This window comes from Sorghum bicolor, chromosome 7, assembly GCF_000003195.3.
Source record: "Sorghum bicolor cultivar BTx623 chromosome 7, Sorghum_bicolor_NCBIv3, whole genome shotgun sequence".
Classification (NCBI taxonomy): Eukaryota; Viridiplantae; Streptophyta; class Magnoliopsida; order Poales; family Poaceae; genus Sorghum; species Sorghum bicolor.
The window spans coordinates 53,637,880-53,654,262 of NC_012876.2; the positions used below are offsets into that span (position 1 = coordinate 53,637,880).

The window sequence follows — 16,383 nt, forward strand, 5'->3', positions numbered from 1 at the left end:
ATTTATCGTGGCCTTTTAAAAACACACACCAAGGCGGGCAGGGGTCTCAACCGCCTCGGTTAATGCTAGGCACTAACCGACGCAGTCATTTTTTATTAACCGAGGCGGTTACAAAAAACCGCCTCGCAAAATCGATTAACCGAGGCAGACAATGTAATATATAACCGCCTCGGTTAATAGGCATTAACCGAGGCGGGCATTATAATACAACCGCCTCGGTTAATCACTAACCGATGTGGGCATTGTAAAATAACTGCCTCGGTAAATCAGGCCCAGTCCACTAGCCCAAAGGGTCCAATTCCAAGCGCACATATATATACCTGACCTTAGGATTTCATCCCTAGCCTATTCTCTCCCCAACCTCCGCCAGCCCCTCCCTCTCTTGTGTCTCTTGCTCCTAAGCACGAGCCACCTCTCCCTCCCTCGCTCTTCTCCTCTCCCTCCCTCCCTCTTCTCACTCACTCCAGTAGTGAGCAGCGATGGTGGCCCCATGCACGAGGGCCCTCTTTGATGGTGTAGTGCCCGCTCTGGAGGCTCACGTGCAGGGCAGCATGGGCCTCCCTTCGCTAGTGGCCACGTGCTCCGGTGGTTGCAACGGCTGGCGCAGACGAATCCATGATCGCGGGGGGCGGATCCATGGTGGCGTCGCTCAGATCCACATCCCCTCCCTCTCCCTCTATTGGATCTAGCTGTAGGTGGAGCAGTGGGCGAGGTAGGGACGCAGGCGCGTGGTGGCACGGATGGATCCCGGCTCCGGCGAGGCGGATCCCGCACAGGAGCAGTGGGTCTGGCTCCAAGGCAATGGATCTCACATAGGAGTGGCAGGCAGACCATGGTAGGGCGCATGAGGCGGCGGCACACTGGCTTCCCTCTGGTGGTATTCCTCCCTCACCAACGATGGATGCAGCAGCGGCATGCAAGCTTGACGACACGAGGCCCAGAATGAGGCCCGATCTAGGCCCGATTATGCGGGATTTTTTTCTTTTTTTAATCTTTTTATTTTCATTAACCATGGCGGGCAAGTGAAGCGCCTCGGTAAATTATTTATTTATCGTGACCTTAATGCCGAGGCGGTTACAAAAACCGTCTCGGTTAATGCTTTTCGTCCGCCTCGGTTAATACTTTTCGCCCGCCTCGATTTCTTTTTATTTTGTAGTCTAAACCCAATTCTAAACTTTGAAGGCCATTCGAAGGACATAAAGAGGTTGTGTCTATTGTGCCGTGGGCTGAGAAGATATGGATATACGAGAAGAGAGGAGAAATGAGATTTTCTTGCTCACTCACATATAGGTGCGATATATATATATATATATATATATATATATATATATATATATATATATATATGGTAAATTTTTTCTACTCTCTCGAGATTCTGGGAATCATGCGTGTGTGCATTTTTATATATTTTCATTAATTAATACACAAATGTCGCTAATCCCAGAATCTCTAGCCTTTTCTTTGTGCAGAAAGCAGATGCATCTTCTCTCTAGCCTTTTCTTTGTGAAGAAAGCAGATAAGCTCTAATTTGTCCGGGGGTGGCCTCCACTATATATATATACCATACCATCCTAGCTAGTTCGGGGGATCGGCCGGCCGGCTTCATCAATCAACAATATTCAGTCTTGACACAAGCAAGCTACTCTGCTCTGCTCTGCTCTGGTCTCCTGTCAGTCAGAGTTTGAGAGGATCGGATCGGGCGACGGCGAGCTGAGATAGAGTCAAATAAGGCGGCAGCAGGGAGCATACACCGGCGTGCAGTGCCGCCATGGGCATCCTGGACCATATATATATATATATATATATATATATATATATATATATATATATATATATATATATATGAATTAAACCACCTCAAATCTATTTCAATCCCTTCTACTGATTGGTGGATTTTGCAGGTTCTGTTGAGGGGGTCGCATTGGCTTCGGTTTTGGGCCCATTTGCAAATTTGTGAAAATTAACAGGTGATCATGTTGAGGGCTTGCCGTAAGACTACAATATTGTATTCTAAACCCAATTCTAAACCTTGCAAGCCATCTAAAGGACATAAAGAGGTTGTGTCTGCTACGTCGTGGGCTGAGAAGATGGATATACGAGAAGAGAGGAGAAATGAGATTTTCTTGCTCACTCACATATAGGTGTGATATATATAGGAATTAAACCACCTCAAAATTATTTTAGTCCCTTCTATTGGTTGGTGGATGTGTCATTTTATGGTCAATCTGGATAACATGCAATGAAGTTATTTTTGATAGATGATGTTGACTCAAATCTCTTTTGCAGGTTCTGTTGAGGGGGTCGCATTGTCTTCGGCGGTTTTGGACCCAGTTGCATATTTGTGAAAATTAACAGGTGCTCATGTTGAGGGCTTGCAGTAAGACTACAATATTGTAGTCTAAACTCAATTCTAAACCTTGAAGGCATCTGAAGGATGTAAAGAGATCAAACTAAACCTCTTTACATCCTCGAGATGGTCTTCAACGTTTAGAATTAGGTCTTAAGTTTGTTTATTATCAAAATTTTATGACTATCTTAAAAGAGTTGATTATAATAAGTTGACTGATTCTTCTTTGATGATGATGATGAAGCTGGATACTTTTTCCATTATCTAAAAAGGTAAAGGGGATAAGTTTTCCTGAATTTGTTATTGTGAAAAAAGGATAAAGGGGATAAGCTTTCCTCAATTTGTTGTGGTACATATCTCTTAGACTTTGCAATTCATTTTTTCAATTTCATAACTAAACATTGCTATTACATCCAATGTAATCTTGGTATACACATTGCTGGATCGAAACATGTATGCATGGAATAAATCGTGCGTGAAACTAGGCTTGAGTATATCTAATATAGTCGGTACAAAATGGTAATCCCGTCTATATATACGTCACTACTACAGAATGAGGCATTGGTCGATGCCCAAAATGGCCAAAAACCTCGGTCTTTTTGCGGCCCGAGGTTAAAGACCCCTTTAGCACCGGTTTGTAACACGAACCGGTGCTAAAGGGTCCTGCCCAACGGCTACTGACAGGTGCTGTCAGGGCAGGAACCCTTTAGCACCGGTTGGCAACACGAACCGGTGCTAAAGGGTCCCCTTTAGCACCGGCCAGCGCGACGGGCCGAGGCAAAGCCTTTAGCACCGGTTTGTGTTACAAACCGGTGCTAAAGGGTAACCCTTTAGCACCGGTTTTTGCACTGAACCGGTGCTAAAGGTCCGGTTTATAGGCCGGCTCCCTCCTCCCCTCTGCTCATTTGAAACCGAGAGCACCATTGTTGTTCTTGGAGCTTCTTCTTGCTTGTTCTTCATTTGTTCTTTGTCTCCAATGCCCATCGTTGATCTTCTTCGACTCCGTCATCGTCTCTTCGTGCTTGGAGGTGACTAACTTCAGCCTTTCTTGTCTTTTTCATGTTGTTTTTGACTTGTGATGTTCCCATCATTTTTTAGGTCAAATCCACTTTGTTATTTTGAATCATTCACATGAATTAGTATCCATATATATATATATATCATATTTCATGGTTGACCTAGTATTAATGTAGTTTGGAAGAATGAATTATAGTATCTTTTTATGATCTTAGAAAGTAGGATAGTTCAAATTAATTGGTTTGTTAATATCGCTTGATTTATTTTTATTACTACATAATGTCCATTGTATCATACATGTTTACTAGTAAATGTGGAATTTATAATTGTTTAAAAATTGAGTATGGATAGTAGATGGCAACCGTGACCGGGTCTTCGGTCTCTCAACGGGTTCAAAAGCGATACCATTCGGAACTCCCTCTCATTACTTGTGGCAAGTGTGGGCAGAAGATTTTGATGGAATACAAAGTGTCGAAAGAGGAAGTAAACAAGGGTCGTATATTCTACAAGTGTCCGGATCGTAATGTGAGTTATTTCCAGACATTTGCTTATATATGTGCATATTTTTTTAAATGATATTAATTAAACTTTTGATTCTCTCTTTTAATTTCAGTGGGACGGTACCGGCGGATGTACAGGTTAGTACTGGGAGAAAGAATACATTGAACACATTAAGAAATCTTTTGCACAGGTGGTTGAGGCTGAAGGTGGTGAGGCATTGAGCCGACGAAAGGAGTTCAATGATGTTGATCAAGCGAATAATCTATCTATTATAGTTGGGATCGGACGCGAACTAATTATGTTGCTTAAGTACATTTTAGTTTTGGTTTTTTTAGTGCTAGTTGCGATTGTATTTGTTGTAGCCAAGCTTTCCTGAATTAATCAACTATGTAACTTAGACATGTTGTGCAATAAGATGAGAAACTATATGTGTGCATGGTTTTCATAATATATATGTTATATTTAATGCAGATGGTAACACGTAATGGAACCGGGGATGATGTACTCGAAATGGTCAAGGATATAAAAGTGGTATTTGGAAAGGGACGAGGCAGCGAACCTATTCCCAAGGATGCTAAGGGACACGTACCCATGTGGAAGAAGAAATCCATATTTTGGGAGCTACCTTACTGGAATGTCCTAGAGGTCCGCAACGCGATCGACGTGATGCACCTGACAAAGAATCTTTGTGTGAACTTGCTCGGATTCATGGGTGTCTACGGGAAGTCTAAGGATTCACTTGAAGCACGACAAGACTTACAGCGCATGAAAGAACGAGACAACCTGCATCCAGAAAAGACAGATGATGGACGTCATTACTTAAGCCCTGCTAGCTACACTCTGAGTAAAGAAGAGAAGGAAAGCATGTTTAAATGTCTTGCAGCATCAAGGTCCCATCTGGATTCTCCTCCAATATCAAGGGAATAATTAATGTGCCAGAGAAGAAATTCCTGAACTTGAAGTCCCATGACTGTCACGTTCTAATGACGCAATTGCTGCCGGTCGTTTTAAGAGGAATTTTACCTCCACACATACGTCTAGCCACCGTAAAGCTATGTGCATTCCTCAATGCAATTTCTCAGAAGGCAATCAATCCAGAGCAACTAGCTACTCTGCAGAATGATGTCGTTCAATGTCTCGTCAGCTTTGAGTTGGTGTTCCCTCCATCCTTCTTAGATATCATGACACACCTCCTAGTTCATCTCGTCAAAGAGATTCGTATTCTCGGTCCTGTGTTCCTACACAACATGTTCCCCTTCGAGAGATTCATGGGTGTCCTAAAGAAATATGTCCATAGTCGTTCCCGGCCAGAAGGAAGCATTGCCAAGGGCTACGGAACAGAGGAGGTCATAGAGTTCTGTGTTGACTTTATTCTAGACCTTGACCCAATTGGCATTCCTGAATCTCGACACGAGGGCAGACTCAGCGGAAAGGGAACACTTGGGAAGAAAACATACATTGGTACGGGAGACGATTACTTCAATAAAGCACACTACACAGTTCTCCAGAACTCCTCATTGGTGGAACCATATGTTGAGGTACACAAAGATTTCCTACGGTCCCAGTGGCCCGGGAAGAATGAAGCTTGGATAATGCGTCAGCACATGGAAACTTTTGGCGATTGGTTGCGCAAAAAATGTCAAGGTGATGAAAACATTGATGAGCAGCTTTATTTGTTGGCCAGGCAACCATCATGGCATGTCCTCACGTACAAAGGGTACAAGATAAATGGTAACACATTTTACACAGTTGGCCAAGATAAAAGGAGCACCAACCAAAATAGTGGTGTACGCGTGGATGCCACGGATCCAAATGGGAACAGACAAACATATTATGGACGCATAGAAGACATATGGGAACTAGTCTATGCAGCTCATTTTAAAGTTCCTTTGTTCCGGTGTCAATGGGTGAAGATGAACGGAGGTGGGGTAACAATCGACAAGGAGTACGGGATGACAACCGTGGACCTTAACAATAGTGGGTTCAAAGACGAACCATTCGTCCTTGCTGCAGACGTGAGTCAGGTGTTCTATGTCAAAGATATGTCTACGAAACCAAAGAGAGGAAAAAATGATGACCACTCAATCATCAATGAGCCAAAGCGCCACATTGTCCTTTTTCGGAAAAGAAACATTGTCGGAATTGAGGACAAGTCAGACATGTCAGGCGATTACGAAAGAGATGATCGAATTCCACCCTTCATAGTCAACAAAGACCCAAGCATTCTGTTAAACAATGAGGATGCTCCATGGTTACGGCAGGATCATAACCAAGGGTCATACGTCAAGAAGAAGTTCACTGTTGTGTCGGCTTAACATAAAGTCATGTTTAATAGTATGCGTTGTAACAAACTTTGTATGAAACTATATTTGAGAATTGTGAATTTTGATGAGTGTAACAAACTTTGTATGAAACTTTGTATTCATGACTTTTCCATTTGGGACCATCTAGGGTTCGGTCAAAGGGTGTTTTTGTAAAAACCAATGCTTTGACTTTGGTCAAACTTGATCAAATGGCAAATTAAATTACTTAAAATGAAAAACATCTGAATACCAAGTTGTTAGATATCATCAAGATCTAAACTTTTTATACACACAACTTTTCCATTTGAGAAAGTTTAAGTTAACAATACCCACCAAATCTTGAATCTCACACAAACTATATGAAACTATATGTGTCAATTTTGGATTTTCAACTACACCTTCCCAAAACTTTCTCAAATGCAAAAATGGTCTATATATGAAATGTAGATTTTGATGAGTGGAACAATATTGGTATTCATGACTTTTCCATTCGAGACCATCTAGGGTTCGGAAACCGCTGCGTAGCTATGAATTCTCTGAAAATTCAAAATTCAGTGGTTCAAACTTTTCCAAATGAAAAGTTGACCATTAGACAAAATGTAGAACTTGATGAGTGTAACAAACTTTGTATTCATAACTTTTCCATTTGGGACCATCTAGGGTTCGGTCAAAGGGTGTGTTCATCAAGATATATATTTTTATATGACAAATAGATTTTTTATTTGATTTAAACTATACCCTACTAGCATTCCGAGTAATAAATAACAAAAATAAAAAGTTTAACGTCAATATGATGTGAAAATATATTTCCGGTTGATTGGATAAATTTTTTGTAAATTTATTGGAATAATATATTTTTGCATTAATAAAATACTAAACATTTCTTGCAAAATTATTACAAATTAAAAATATATAGCAAGATATTTAAGGTTAAAAATTTTCATGTGTACATTAAAAAAATTACAATATATGTCACTGTTTAAAAAATATTATGCAAAATATTTAATTTACTATACAATTTATAATATAAACTGTATATATAAACACTTTAAAATGACCTAAATTAAAAAACAAGGCCTTTAGAACCGGCCCATAGTGGGAACCGGTTCTAAAGGACCCTGAAAATTTCAGGGCGGGCAGCACCCTTTAGCACCGGTCCGTGGCTGGTGCTAAAGGGTCCCTTTAGCACCGGCTGCTAACACGGGCCGGTGCTAAAGGGTCACCCTTTAACACCGGCTCGTGTTACCAGCCGGTGTTAAAGACCCTTTAGCACCGGTTCCAGCCACGGACTGGTGCTAAAGGGTCCGCCCCTATATAAACGCACAGGCATCCTGGATCTGAACAGTTCCTTCGTCTTCGTCGAGCAGAGCCCTTCGTCTTCACCGCCGCCATTCGTCCGTGTTCGCGCGCCGCCGTCAAGCATCGCCGCGCCACCGTCTCCAGTGCCGCCGTCGACTACCGCTGCCGCGCGGCCGTCCACCACCGCTGCCGCGGTCATCTACACCTCCAGCGCGCCGTCCACCACCGATCCGGCCCCCACGTATAGACTTCGATCCAACACCGACATGGATATATATATATGGCTGTTGTGTTTATATATATATATATAGTAGAGAAAATATGATTTTATATAACTATATGAAACCATATATACATATCTGCTATATATATATATATATATAATAAATGAATGCTATATGAATTATTGTAGTATTACTTTTTAGTATATTATTCTAGTATTATTTTTGCAGTATATTATTTTAGTATGCATATAGTCTGTAACATATATTATTCTAGTGTTTTTTTAGTATATTATTTTTTATATTATTGTTTGTACTATTTATATATATAAATGAATGCTATATGAATTATTGTAGTATTACTTTTTAGTATATTATTCTAGTATTATTTTTGCAGTATATTATTTTAGTATGCATATAGTCTGTAACAGATATTATTCTAGTGTTTTTTTAGTATATTATTTTTTATATTATTGTTTGTACTATTTATATATATAATAAATGAATGCTATACGAATTATATGAATTATTGTAGTATTACTTTTTAGTATATTATTCTTGTATTATTTTTGTTGTATATTATTTTAGTATGCATATAGTCTGTAACATATATTATTCTAGTGTTTTTGTAGTATATTATTTTTTATATTATTGTTTGTACTATTTATATATATAATAAATGAATGTTATTATTCTAGTATTACTTTTGCAGTATATTATTGTAGTATTACTTTTTAGTATACTATTATAGTATTATTTTTTAGTATTATTTTTTTAATATATTATTTTAGTATATTATTTGGCTTAAAAGACTTTTTAGTATATTATTTGGCTTAAAAGACTTTTTAGTATATTATTCTAGTCTATTACTTGGAAAATATTATTCTAGTATTATTTTTAGAGCACTCCAACACTTTCATTTGTAGTAGTACTAGTAGTAGTATATAAGTCTCTAATATATATTCTAGTAGTGTTTAGCCACCAAATTTATTCTAGTAGGGTTTTGTATATATTATTGTTTGTACTATTATTCTAGTATTGTTTTTTAGTATATTATTCTAGTGTATTTCTTATCTTATATAGAATATATATATATATATATATATGTATGGTTGCAGACACAGAAATGGCTGACCGTCCTCATGATGATCCTGATTATATGGAAGCTACCATTCAAAATATGATCGACGACGGTAGTCAGTACTTTATTGATTACCACGAGATCATGCAAGACAATCCGACTGAGCAACAAGAGGGCAATGCCCCTGAACAACAAGAGGACAATGCGCCTGAGCAACAACTTGTCGTGCAACAAGAAGAAAATACTGGCGAGGTATATGTAAATGTAAACATATATAATTAATGCATCTCTTACATTAGGTTTTAGACTTATTACTTGGTTATTAATTTAGTATTTTTATTTCTATATCTACGTGTAGCCTTCTGGATCGACCTCTATAGGAAGAAGTGTACCTCCACGAGGGCCAAAGAAGCCGTTGGAGGGCCGCTATGTAATCTCTGAGTTTGAGATAGCTACAGGCAGACCACTTGGTGAGCATGCAAATAAATATGTTAGTCACTGTGGATATCTTGTGAGAGATCAAATACCGATCAGTGCTCGTGAATGGAGAGAGAAGCGAGGTGCTCCTGAGATCAGTTTTGTCTCTGATCGTGACAAGGAGTTAGTTTGGAAAGCCGTCACAGACATTTTCACCTTCGACACCAACGATGAAGAGTTGAAGGTGCGAATTTATGACTGGACTATGAAGAAGATGGCAGTACTCTTCCAGAATTGGAAGAAGACTTTGTACAATAAATATGTCAAGAAAAATGAGACTCCAAATTTCAACCTCAAGCAATATGTAAAGCTGAGGGCCTTCTGGGATGACTTTGTGCAGTACAAAACATCAGAAGAGGGCGAGGAACGAGCCAATAGAAACAAAGAGAATGCCAGTAAAAAGACATACCACCATCATATGGGATCAGGTGGTTATAAGAGTGTTGTTCCCAAGTGGAACCGAATGGAACAGGAGAAGCTTGCTAGGGGGTCACACCCGAGATAATAGCAAAGAATTGGAGCGAGCGCTCCAAGCATTGGTTCTACGGTCATGGGGGAAGCGTGGACCCAGACACCGGGGTGCTAGTTTGGGGCCAAGAAATCTCAGAGCAGCAGAGAGACTAGTCCGTGCACGAGAGGAGGTTCAGTCTGGTGAGTTCAGGCCTAACAGGGAGAAGGATGAACTCACCTATGCGCTTGAAAATCTTGAGCACGGTGGGCGTACGAGAGGCTATGGGGCAGTTTCGTGGCTGCAATCATTCCAAGCTGATCAAGATACCTACAGAAGCTGTCAGAGAAAGAAGGATGAGGAGGCAGAGCGGATCCGCCGCCTGGAAGCTTTTGTTCTGCAGTCACAAGAACGCGAGAAAGCTCGTGAAGAATGGATGCAGGCAGAGATTTAAAGGCAAGTGCAAGCAGCACTTAGTCAAATGACGAAAGGGCAAGGTACATCACAGCCTGAGGTCAATGTTAGCCCCCAGGCCAGTTGAAAAGCAGCTGCGCATCCACGGAAGTACCAACCATTCAGGATGACACGAAGCTACACTTCCCCGTGGATGATGTCACAGAGGCTTTTACTACCTATGAGCTGCATGTACCAGATGGGAATGCAAGCAAAAAGGTGGCTATCGCTGTTGTCAACCCTATCGACCGAACGAGAACTCCAAGAATCCATAATCGACCAGTACCTGGTGGATATGCTAGCGTCTCGGTTGATAGGGTTGAGAACGGTTGTGGCAATGTGACACTAGACATAGAAGGGGGAGACGGAGAGAAGACCTTAGGTGAAGCTGAGAAGACATTTATTTGTTGGCGCAAGCGCTTTATGATTATTCCTCAACATAGGTTTGTGTGATTTTACTTCTTATATTATTTATTATGTATTGAAATTAAAAAAAAGTTTGCTCACAAAACTTGTAATTGTTTTCTTTGCAGGGACTCCTCCAACCTAAGTCCAGTTCTCTCCCCAGCGCATCATAGTGCTGCGGGCGGTGACAATGCTGGATCTTCTCCAACACCTGCGGCGGCCACACCGACCCCGCCACTGCCTCCACCACGGTCTCCACCTCCTCCACCGAGGTCTCCAACTCCTCCACCGAGGTCTCCAACGCCAAAAAGATCGGCCCCACCACCTCCACCGCCTACACCGCCCTCTCCAAAGAGTGCACGGTCGGTCCCCTCGCCTCCAAAGCGAGGTAGTAAGAAGCGGTCCGCCCAAGAAGGACCGAAGTCATCGGTCCCACCTCCAAAGAAGGCTGCCTCAGCAAAGAGAGCTAAGACGCCAGAAAAATTACCTTATGAAAAGAGTGAAGAGGAGGTAATTGCTACATCCAAAGCTGAGGTCAAACATTTTTTTGATAAATTGAAGGAGGATAGGAAAAAACGGCTTAACCCAGAAAAGCCGTACTTTTATGTAAAGCCATCGGAACTGAGGCAGAAGGTGGCGAACCATCAAAAGAAGCAACGCGAAGCTCAGAAAAAGCCAACACTTTCGGACTATGAGCGGTCTCTGGTCAAGTCTTCACAGCCTAAGAAGAGAGTAGGAAAGGGGGTCCCACAGCTCGAAGAAGTATCAAAACCGGTGCCCCCTTTGATTGTGCCAAATCAATACGGCTCAAATGAAGACTTGATGCCAAAGAAATCCTTAGCGTTGTCTGAGCTAGACTCGCTTGAGCGTTACTTTGGACAGAGCGGTTTAAATATCGAAGAAATTACCGCCATTCTTGGATGCCAAACATTTAAAAAAGCCGAGGTAGTTGATCAATGGAGGGCAAGATATGAACCGGGCAGGAGTCTATTCGACCCTAAGCGTTTACACGAGCTCGGCACACAAATGTTTGCAATAAACAAATGCTGCATTGAGGCGTCTAAAAGGGGAGAGAATTGGATTTCTGTTCGTATTAGACAACATCACTACTTCCGTGGAGATGACCTCATATACGTGCAGTTCGAAGAATTGCACCAATTATGTCACCTCGACGCTCTTGACAAATCTCTTGTCAGCTGCTTTTGTCTGTAAGTATTTTTTTCTTTTTATTATACTTCTAACTTCTTTAATTACATGTATATAATCCTTACACACTTAGGATTTGTATGTATATATGCAGGCACCAAATGAGAGAGCTCAGAATGAGAAATGACAATAGTATTGGGTTCGTTGACCCTTATATTGTTTTCAAGGCTCCACAGGCAGTGTGGATAGCAGATCATGAGACAGAAGTCTGCACCAATCTTATGAGGTTCTTTGTGAACCAAAAAGAAAAATAAAAAATACTCTTCCCCTTCAACTTCGAGTGAGTTATATAGTTATTAAGTGCATGCATATTTTATTTTATATTATAGGACTGACTATATATATATGTGTGTAATCAGCTTTCACTGGATACTCATGGTCATTGAAATTCCCAAGAACCGGTTGATAATCTTTGACTCAATGAGAAAACCACAAGAAAATTATCAACAAATGGTAAACATTATTCAAAGGTACGTAATGTCGATCTCAGCTACAAAAATATCATAATATGACTCTGTAATTATTAGTTCACGATTCACAATGGTTGTGTATAGAGTTTGGGAAAGATTCATTGAGTGGATGTAAAGCGCCGCTTAACATAATACATCCACAAGTTCTACTAGCTAACAAACTTTCGCTAACTTTTAGCCTTCTTATTGTCGTGGTCGTGAATATTTTTATATATATATCGTACAGTGGTGTTTAAGACAAGAAGGGGGGCAAAATCTATGTGCATATTACGTGTGCAAATTCATGATGGCACAAGTCAATCAAACACCCATAGAGACGCTCAGAGTACGTTACATGTCTCTTTTCATTATCTCCTGAATTATATTGAATAACTTAGATAACTAATACCTTTTTTATTTATTTCAAATTAAAGATAGAATGGCTGAGGGAAAAGGTCCTACAACAAGACCGAATCAAAGCTATCCAAGAGACGATAGCAGGATTTCTCCGCGACCAAGTGATCAATCCAAACGGCGAGTTTCACTTCAACGGCAACGAAACTCTTATTCCAAACAACGATGATCATTTGTATCGTTTGTAGACATTGGGAGAAAAAACTCTATGTATATATGTGTTACGAATTTTGTACATATAAAACTATATATATATAAAGCTTTTTACATATCTATTTAATTTTTGATGTGGTCTATTCATTTTATTATAGGCAAAGCTTAATTATTAAGCTAAGCCTATAATTTTCATTTATATATGCGTGTAATATAAATATATTATTGTATCAGCAATAACATGTATTGAAAAAACCTATTATTATATATTATATAAAAACAATAAACAGAACCGAAGAAGTGAACCAAAAAAAAGAAACCCTTTAACACCACCGGTTGGTAAATACCAACCGGTGTTAAAGTGTCCTACAACGTGGCAGTCCTGGCAGACCTTTTAACACCGGTTGGTATTACCAACCGGTGTTAAAGGGGAGGGGGCTTTAGCTCCGGTTGCAGAAACCGGGACTAAAGGGTGGGTCTTTAGTTTCGAAAGGACAGCACCGGCTCGAGAACCGGAGCAACAGGTCCTTTCCGACCGGTGCTAATGCCCCGTCCTGCACCAGTGCGTGGTTTATATGGACCTATTGCTTTGAATGTGTACGTATGTGCAGCCAACATCGATCCAGCTCACATCTCACCATCATGTTGGACAGTGGCTCTACTCAATAATACAGCCGTATGGTACTAGACTAGTACCTAATAATACCAGTACAAAAGGTAGCCGAACGCATGTCTTTCCCTGTTGGCTCTCCATATATAGCTGCTAAAGGTTTGAATTTTTACTATACTATAAACCATGTTGAAACAAAAATAATGAAGTCTTGGAAAATTAAACAATATACATTGTCAGGAAGTAGAAAGGAAAATGTGCATCTACATGAATATATACAGCATGAACTGAAACTCTCGCTTCCGTTTTTTCTTTCTATCCTAAAAGAAAACGAGAAACCCCGAGTAGACATAAATATTCGAGGGAACTGATATAGAAAAAAAATAGCGAAAATCAGTGAAAATAGGAAGGAACGAAAATCGCCAGTTTTTGTTGAAAACAGGTCGAATTGTTAACCCGCAACCGAGTTCGAGATCCCGGGAATAAATAATTCAATAGACATATAGACCCATGCATTTTGGGAACATACATAACCTGCTAGTTAAACAATAAGATAGAAAAGAAGAGTGGAATAATAATTAATGAATCCAAAATTGTAGACAACATCGATCTCTCCTGCAATTTCTGAATTTCACGTGCATTTCTCCAACTGGATTGGAGTTAACTGCTGCGCACACGCGTATCAGTGTTCGTCGATCGGTACGTGCTTCGATCGGACGAGCTGGGGGCTGCATGCCGTGCATCCTTTTTTTTTGAAAAAATAACCAAAAAAAAACTGCATGCACGAATTAACCCTGCAGTGCGTGACGAGACGACGATACACGCACAAATCTACGGCGTATAATGGTTTGATGAGGTCATGCCGCCCACGCATCAGCGTCGGCGCTAGCGGCGTCCGCACCGTCGTCGTCGGCCACGGCCAGTTCCAGCGGCGACGGCGCGGCGGCGGCGACGTCGACGTCGTCGTAGACGGCCGCGAGTGCGCGGAGGAGCTCGACCCTGGCCCGGAGCCGCACGATGTAGTCGGCCGCGCGGACGAGCAGTGCCCCCGCGGGCGCCTCCTCCCCGCCGGGCACCAGGCGCCGCAGCTCCCGCACCTTCTTCCGGCGCAGCGCTGTGCCGGCCGCGCGCGGCGACGGACGCCTCCCGCTCCCGCGGGCGCGGGGCCTCCGCCTCTCCTCCATGACGCTAGCTCTGGCCTCTGGTAGAGGCAGGCAGCTAGGTGCGCTGCTGCCTGCTAGCCAAGCGAGCTGTTTCCTACGTGGCGGGTGCGGAGAGGGCAAGCCTCAGCCCCCGTGGGAATAAATAGGCCGAGTCCTGCCCTGCCATCGCCTCTCGTCGCGGCGTGGCGCGGGGGCTCATGTGACGGGGGCCGGGGAGCGTGCTTTTCGCGCGGACGTGGAGGAGGGAAAAAGGCGCGGGGGGAAAGGCCCCCGCCACCGAGGAAAAAAGCGCGCCCGCGCGATGGGATCGAGACATGGAGTGGAGTGGACGGACGGCGAGCGGTGGTTCGGCGGCGTGGCGGCGGGTCCCGGGCGTGGGCGTGGACGCCACGTCTCGTCTGGTTGCCCTCGCCCACACGTGCCCGACAGCTGTTTCTGTTCTGTGTTGGCATGCGCTCTCGACGGCGGCACGGGACGGTTGCCGGCGCGCCGTGCGTGGCTAGGGCGCTAGGGCTTGGAGTGTACTGGTATCGCCATGGCCAATGGATAACAGCTGCATGCCAGTGCCAGCGCGCTAGCGGCCGCGGATCTTCTGTCCTAGTGCTACATGTAGGCCAATTTTAATGAAGTTTTATTAGAGTTTTATAATGAAGTTTTATTAGAGTTTTAATAAAGAGAAAGATAATAAGAGTTTTATGGAGTAGAGAGAGAGTTTCATTCCTATGAAATTCTTTTATTTCTAAAATATAAATGTATTGAAAACTATAATATCTGTAGAGTGCTAGTGTCCGCTTTCTTGTCTTGCATGTTACATTTGTCACCGTTGGAGCGAAAAATAAACAATACTCATCTAACCAATGCACATTTTCTTTTTTATTTTTTTTCCAATGCACTTCAGATTGAGAATACTCGAAGAAATACACAACTTTATAGTTCAAGACATTGTATTTTTTTCAAATCATTTAGAGCCTAAAAATTTTGTTTTAAAGTAAATGATTTTGAAATTCTTTTTTTCTATTTTTTTTCAAAGCACTTGAGATGGACAAATAACCTAAATCAAAGTAGGACAAATTTTTTTATTTAAATTCATTTAGCGTCTTAAATATACATTATTGTGAATACAAAAGAAATGTATGAACCACTAATTCACAAAGTGATTTTGAGACTCTGTGATCGAGAAAGTCTCCAAATTAAGCTCCCTCTACAAATGCATTTGTAGAGATGAATGCTATAGATTTTGAGCCGCCTCTACAAATGTGGCTGCATAGTAAAATTTGATTATTTTTTGTAGATCTTGAAAATTTTGTAACTTTACAGTGACAACTTTTTCATTTGAAATCATCTATGTAAAGAAAATTATATTTAAATTTCTTATATTTGAATAAAATTTTGAAATGACCTCGGATGGAGAAACAACCAAAACCAAAGCTGTAGATCACAAAAAGTTATAAAACTTTATAGTTGACAATATTTTCATTTAAATTCATTTAGGATTCTGAATATTCATTTTAAAATCAGGTGAAGATAAAAAATAAGAAGGATGAATATCTCAATTGAACATAGGTCTCTATGGGTGGAGTGGTTAGGGGAGGAGTGCGTCAGGGCAAGGTTGCAGTTTTGAGCCCCCTTGGTGGTGAAGCGTGTGTGTGGTTGCCTGGTGAGGTCTCCTGAGGTTTGAAATTTTTTTGGCCATGAAGCATGTGTGTGGCTACTTTGTTGGGGTCTCTCGGTGTTTGTTTGTTTTGTTTTGTTTTTCTCTACTATCTTTCAGTCCGGATTTGCTTAACAAGTTGTAGAGGCAAATTGAAATATCTAGAGGTGGTTCCTATTATTAGC

General features: G+C 41.4%; 1 protein-coding gene across 1 annotated transcript; it reads right to left on the minus strand.

The window, feature by feature from the left end:
• Positions 13,868–14,865, minus strand: LOC8070077. Its single transcript, XM_021465365.1, has one exon. It carries the CDS (start codon positions 14,566–14,568, stop codon positions 14,242–14,244), a length of 327 nt encoding a protein of 108 aa, XP_021321040.1. The 5' UTR covers positions 14,569–14,865; the 3' UTR covers positions 13,868–14,241.

Coding starts and splice junctions, on each gene's coding strand:
- LOC8070077 (XM_021465365.1), bottom strand. CDS start 14,568: ATGGAGGAGAGGCGGAGGCCCCGCGCCCGCGGGAGCGGGAGGCGTCCG.